Genomic DNA, 6,878 nt, shown 5'->3' with positions numbered 1-6,878 from the left:
GACAAAATTCTGATAATAACAAATAATTTGCCCAAGATGCACACTTTAATTAAAAATCTTATGTAACTTAAACAAAAGATAACAACAATTAAGTTTTTGTATTTATCTAAAAAAATGATAGAGATGTATGTTATATATATTTTTAAAAATCTAATAAAATTTCTACAATTTGGTGAAGCCACGTGGCTTAACCACGGCTTCTAAACCCAACTTTTATTATATATAATATAATATGATATATGAGATAAGTTCAAGTTACACCTTTTTTAAACCATTGGATTTAAGTAGATCCAACGGTGAAAAAAAATCTCTCATTATTACAAATATTTTTAATAAAATCTCATTAATTACCCACATTTATTACCTGCTAAACCTATCTTTAAACCCCAAAAAAAAAAAAAAAAAAAAAAAAACACGTCTGACTCTCTCTCACACTCTACGTTTGGTTTACGTCGAGAGGGTCCTCCAGTTTTTTGCACAAAGTCGCTGCAACAGATTCCAAGCTATCACAGATTACAACCCCGATTCTCGTTGAGCCTAAATCCTTGAATGTTGCAGCATCAATATTCACTTTGTACAGTCCTGGAGGGGGAGGAAACCAATATCACGACTGGATAGCAGAGTTGGAGCACACCTCACCCTTATTAGCCGCATTGAACATAGCCCAATATTGCACTGCCTCAAACACTAGTTGCTTACCAGAACGCAGCACTCCATTGAGGCGCCATTCATTTCATCCATGCCAAATCTTCCAAGCAATCATAACTAGACGAGAAACACAGTCCACATTCACAATTTCGCACACCAGCAACTGCTACAGAATATCCATAAAAGAGACATCACTTTTAACTAAGCTTATGGCCAATTTAGAGCACTCCTACACCTCTTGAGCTTTCTGACAACCCCATAAAGCTTGACCAACTGTTTCGGGCAACACCTTACACCAATCACATGAATCATCTGCCAATACCTTCCTTCTCTTAAGGTTTACTTTTATGGGTAACGCTTCCCTGCATGCTCTCCAAGCAAAATGTTTTACCTTATAGGGTATAGGAAGCCTCCAAAGACTTTTCCAAAATCTTCTCAACAGGCTACAATCCGAGACACACCCTCTAGTACCCGAGGAAGAAATCCTCACAGCCAAGTAATAAGCACTATTGATAGAGAATTTACCATTAGTCGTTTCAGCTCACACCAACTTATCTGGAGGGGCGCGGACACTCAAAGGGATACTTTTGATTGCTTCAGCCTCATGTGGCAAGAAAATAGAGTCCACCACTGAAGATTTCCAACACATGACTTCAGTATCTATCAACTCACCCACCCGAGTATCCCTATGCAAGAACAGCCGTGGAGAAATTACCCCATGGGAAGAGGAACCAGGCAGCCATCTGTCACCCCAAACCTTCACATCCCTCCCATTACCCACTCTCCACATAATACCTTCCTTCACTAGATCTTGCGCCGCCATGATGCTTCTCCAAGTATAAGACGGATTTTTGCCTAAAGAAGCTTGGACAAAGTTACATCTCAAAAAATATTTGGCTTTCAAAACCCGGAAAGCCAAAGAGTCCTGGGCGAAATGCAATCTCCAACCTTGCTTGGCAAGTAGAGCCAAGTTAAAGCATTTCAAGTTCTTGAAACCCAACCCACCACCAGCTTTGGGCTCACACATATTTTCCCACGACACCCATGGAATTTTCTTCTCCACAGATTTTTGGCCCCACCAAAAGTTCCTAATCATGCTCTTTAAATCATCACAAAGTGAATCCGGGATTTTGAAGCACCCCATAGTAGATGTTGGTATTGGCAAAGCCACAGCTTTGATGAGGATTTCTTTGCCCGCTTTAGATAACAGCTTCTCCTTCCAACCCGCCAGGTTTTTACCAAGCTTCTCCTTGATGTCATTCAAAGCCACAGCCAAGATACTTCTCGTGTTGTTTTATGACCTGGGCACTAAACAATCTTTGGATTTCTCCTTGGATTTCCCTTGGAGTGTTTTTGCTAAAGAAAAGAGAAGTTTTTGCCCGGTTTAGTTGCTGACTCGAGGCTCTCTCATAGACTCCTAACACCCTTTAAAGCTCATCACAATCCTCCAAAGAAGCTCTACAAAATATAAGGCTATCATCAGCAAAAAATAGATGGGATAGTTTGGGACCCCCTCTGCACACAGAAATCCCTTTCAGACCACCGTTAGCCGCAGAGGCCTTAATAAGCGATGATAAACCTTCTGCACATGGGAGAAATAAATAAGGTGACAAAGGGTCCCCCTGGCGAATACCCCTAAAGGAGGTAATGCTTCCCACAGGGCACCCATTAACCTTAATTGCATGGTTAACCGAGGTAACACATTTCATAACAAGACCTCTCCACCTTTCAGCAAAACCAAACTTCTCCATAATTTTTTCCAACCAGACCCACTCCACCCTATCATATGCCTTACTCATATCAAGCTTTAGAGCCATTTCCCCCACCTTCCCCCCCTTCTTTTTGCTAATATGATGCATAGTTTCAAAAGCTACCAACACATTATTAGTAATAAGTCTACCATGTACAAAAGCACTTTGAGAATCACTAATAATAGATGGCAGCTTTTTTTTAAATCTATTAGCTAAAGCCTTCGAGGCAATCTTATTGATTACATTGCATAAACTAATAGGTCTAAAATCAGTCACATGTTTTGGCTTTTTAACTTTAGGAACAAGCACAATATGAGTTTGATTAAAGTTAGGGGGAGAGATACCATGGTTCAAGAAGTCCAAGACTGTTTTGCATACCACACGTTCGCATGTGCTCCAAAAATGTTGGTAGAATAAAGGTGGCATACCATCCGGGCCCGGTGCCTTTAGGGGATACATTTGCTTTAGAGCTTGCCAGACCTCACCCTCATGAAACACACGAGCCAAATCATCATTCATCTCCCTTGAGACTTTCGGCCCCACAGTGTGAAGAATCTCCTCAAAGTTCGTGGGGAAGGAGGAAGAAAAAAGATCCGTGTAGTACTCCATAAAAATTCCCGCTATCTCGGACTCTTCCTCGTGCCACACCCCATTTCTATCAAAAATACCGTCAATATGGTTCTTGCTTTGACGATTTGAAGCTTTTGCTTGAAAAAACTTCGTGTTCCTATCACCACCTTGGAACCAATTTTGTCTACCCCTTTGCCTCCACATCTCATCCTCCCTATCCAACCAACAGTTAAATCAATCACTCTAAAAATGGTGGAACTCATTGTAAAAAAATATCATGCCTGCAACATTATTGTAAGCTGAATGGATTCAACTCGAGGTAGAGCCCTATTGGGCTGGTGGACCTGTGGGCGGCCCATTTTATATTTGCCACTGTCACACAAATTACAAATAGTAATTTGTGGGTAGCCCATTTAAAAAAAATATAAAAAATAAATAAATAAATAAAAAGCACAATGAAGGGTCTAAAAGTGGAAAAGTGAAAAAGATTGTTGATAATCACATAATTAAAATCTAGACTAAATTATAAAGTTGGTTCTTATTCTTTACACAATATTTTAATTTTGTCATTAACCTTTTAATTGTGTCAATTTAGTCTCTAACATTTTGGTACTGTGTCAAAATAGTCTTTACCGTTAAGTGATTGATGAAAAATGGTAACGTGACTAATAGATTCAACTTTTTCTTTTTCTTTTTTTTTTTTTGGGGGAAAGATAATAGATTCAACTACAATAGTATGAGAAAGAATATTTTTCAATTTTTTTTTATAGTAATTGATTTTTCAAATTAATCATCCACAGTCAGAGGCAGAACTATAAAAAGATTATATGGATTAGTAGAAAAATTTTGAAATTGCTGGGTTCAAAATTTTTATTTTTGATCCTCAAAATTGAAAGTTGACTAAAAAAAAATCCAAAAATTTAGAGTGACCACCTAACCCATATCTAGGGTTGGTACTTTTAGCTGTCTTCCAAAAAAAAAAAAAAAAAAAAATCATTTGTACTAGAACAAACTTCTTTAAAAAAAATAAATAAATAAAAATCCTTTGAAAGAGAAGGCNCCTACTTATAATACTCATTGTGCTCGGCGGGGCTGCCTAGCAAACCTCCGCCATTGAAATAAGTTTAAGCTTGTCGATAATTCTTACCTCTCTTACGACTTGATTCAGTACCATCAGGACTCTCAAAACTGATTTTGTATTTTTGCCCCACATCAATGTCCATGCATGAGCTCAAAGTCTCCTTTTCGGGTCTCCCATCCTTTCTTTTCCAGGTACCCTATTTAAGCTTGCCCCTGCATGGACCACTATTCTTCCCCACGTTAGGAGTCTTGGTTGGTAACTTAACACCCTTATTTCCTTTGCCTGAAATTCTATTGGGCCTTTTTGTTTACTGGCATCAATTAGTCACCCCCAAGTGTAAGGCCCAACTTAGGCAAGCCCACATCAAGCCTGGTCCTTGTATCTTGCGTGGAAAGCACTAAATTTAAATTAGGATTACTCCCCACTTCCTGCACAGCCACGTCTATCAGTCCCTTCCCACAGACAGCTTCCTGAATTTTCGTCTTACTTGTGTCAAGGATAATAACTCCTTCTCCCTCAATTGCCGCATCAATCTCCTCCAAAACCTTCTCAAAATCTGCCTTAGCCCGCGTCCCATGACTAACTCTCTGATCACTTTCCTTATCCCAAGACTCCATATCTTCTTTTGGGATAATCTCCGGAACAGCAGGGCCCGTGACACGAAATCCGGAGTTGCACTGCGCAGCCAACTTACTCATCCCACCTGCTTCTCTCTGCTCCGCTCTGTTCTGCACAGCCAACTCGCTAGAACCACCATCTTCCCTCTGCATCGGCTTGTTTTGGGAGTCCATCATCAGCTCTCCCTCAGCCCTTGATGTTTTCTGCCATTCCCATAGCCTTTAGCCAATCCCAGTACTAGAGATCCATTGAAGCACCATTCTTTTCTGCAGCAAAGAAATCCGCACAGTGCTTTAAATCGTGCCCAACAAATCCACAAAAGTAGCAGAACATTGCAAGTCTCTCATACTTAAAGTTTAGCCATGTACGGTTATTGTCGAAGTCTGAGACGAAACAACCTCTTATTAATGGTTTAGAAACAGAGATGGACACTCTCACTCACATGAACAGGCTTAGTGAGTCATAAGACCTCCATTTTTTCACTTCCTCCACCGTGCCAATCTGACCCCCTATATCTGTAGCTATTTGTGGAGAAGCCATATCAAATGGTGCTCCCCAAATTTGCAACCACATCGAAACACGATCAAGAACAACATTTGGAGCAGACATCCCACGTTGCCATCTCTTAAGTAACAACATTTGATTATCAAAAGACCAAGGCCCACCATTAAGGATCCGAGTCATCTGAAATTCAGTCCTAAGCTTGAACTGAAACAGATTTGCACCAACTTCCACAATCTGTAACTCAGAATCCAAACCCCAAACCCTCCTTAAGGTAATCAAAGCCGCTCTCTTATTATACGGTTTACAAGTTAAAAACTTGCCAACCAAACTAAGCACACAGCTTTCAATCTCACTGACCCTCCTTTCAACCGCAATCTCAATGATTTCCTCCTCCTCGGACGTGAGTTTTAGCTTATCTAAAATATCAGAGACACCTTCAACCATGATGCACTTAGATACACCAAGGTACTATTAGAGAGGATGAGAGGGGAGAGAAAGGAAAAAAATAAGTAAAACTCAAATCCTTAGGGCAGCCTAAGGGAGATAGACTCGTTATGAAAATGAGAGGGAGAGACTCCTACCAGGAGGAGATGGAGTTAATTTTCTGGAGATAGTCCCCTTGCCAACAAGAGCTTTCTCATGGTAACCTGTTATAATTTCATAGATTTTATGTTCAATAATAATCTGATTTAAAAAAAAAAAAAAGAAAAAAAAAGAAGAAGATAGTATGTGATAATTAAGCAAGAGGTAAACGGTCTTGGCCTTTGGTTTATCAAGTTTGCCCAGACCATATGAGTTTCTATGTTTCATTCTATCTTTAGCTTAGACCATGAATTCCTTTCCAAAGTAATATTGTTGATCATGGATTAATGAAAAGTTTGATCATTCTTTTTCTTATCTGCATTTGCATCCCTTAATGATCACGTGGAGTAGGAAGATCACATGTCAGATAGAATTAGAGAGAAGGCAGCTACCAGTTGCAAGGAGCCTAATTCAACTATTTTCCGTCGATATATGAGAGGAGAGGGCTGTCAACTAGTAAAGCTTGGCTGAATGGCTGCCAAGTTGAGTAGACGGGATTGACACGGAGAATAAGGTGAGACGCTCGGAGTTGTCCGTCCAGTGAACGAAGATTTCCGACCTGAGCACGAAATTCAGGTCCCGAACGTGTACCACTCTAAGGTCCGGCTTGAATCTTTTGCTCTCTGCACAAAGGAAACAAGGGTTAGTGACAACATAACCGGACCAAAACCAAAAGAGACCAAAGTGAATAAAAGTTCGTCACCGACCAACGTCGCGCGGCGAAAATGCACAGGGGATCTCCTCGGCAAACCAATTGCCGCTCACTCGAACGAAATCTTTAGCCGAATTTCGGTTTGAGTCTGGTAGGCATGAAATAAGCCGTACCTCACATCCCTAGTCTTTAGATAATAGTCGACTGAATATTACCGCACAGACTATACATCTGATTGATGTCATAGTGATTTAGTTGCAGCCCGTACAACTGGTTCAACCTACTCACACAACTCACTACCCGGTAAAAGTTGGGAGGGAGTTGGTCGGGACAAAGGCCGTAAAATCTAAGGGTACTAAGAATCAGAGGGTCAACCGGGAACCTAAGCCCACCCTCTAAAATGGCCATCAAGGGAAAGAACACCGTGTTTTCACCACGGCGCCTCTGGATGTCAATATCACCCATATTGCAA

At 40.5% G+C, this 6,878-nt stretch overlaps 1 protein-coding gene across 1 annotated transcript; it reads right to left on the bottom strand.

Moving 5' to 3' along the window:
• Positions 1-1,189: 1,189 nt before the first annotated feature.
• On the bottom strand, positions 1,190-1,792 carry LOC111997889 (uncharacterized mitochondrial protein AtMg00310-like). The gene has a single exon (XM_024030017.1). The coding sequence runs from the start codon at positions 1,790-1,792 to the stop codon at positions 1,190-1,192; it is 603 nt and encodes a 200-aa protein (XP_023885785.1).
• Positions 1,793-6,878: the final 5,086 nt, after the last annotated feature.

This window comes from Quercus suber, unplaced genomic scaffold, assembly GCF_002906115.3.
Source record: "Quercus suber isolate HL8 unplaced genomic scaffold, Cork oak 2.0 scaffold_155, whole genome shotgun sequence".
Taxonomy (NCBI): Eukaryota; Viridiplantae; Streptophyta; class Magnoliopsida; order Fagales; family Fagaceae; genus Quercus; species Quercus suber.
The sequence above is the reverse complement of the archived record's forward strand: the minus strand, read 5'-3'. Positions and strand labels throughout refer to the sequence as shown.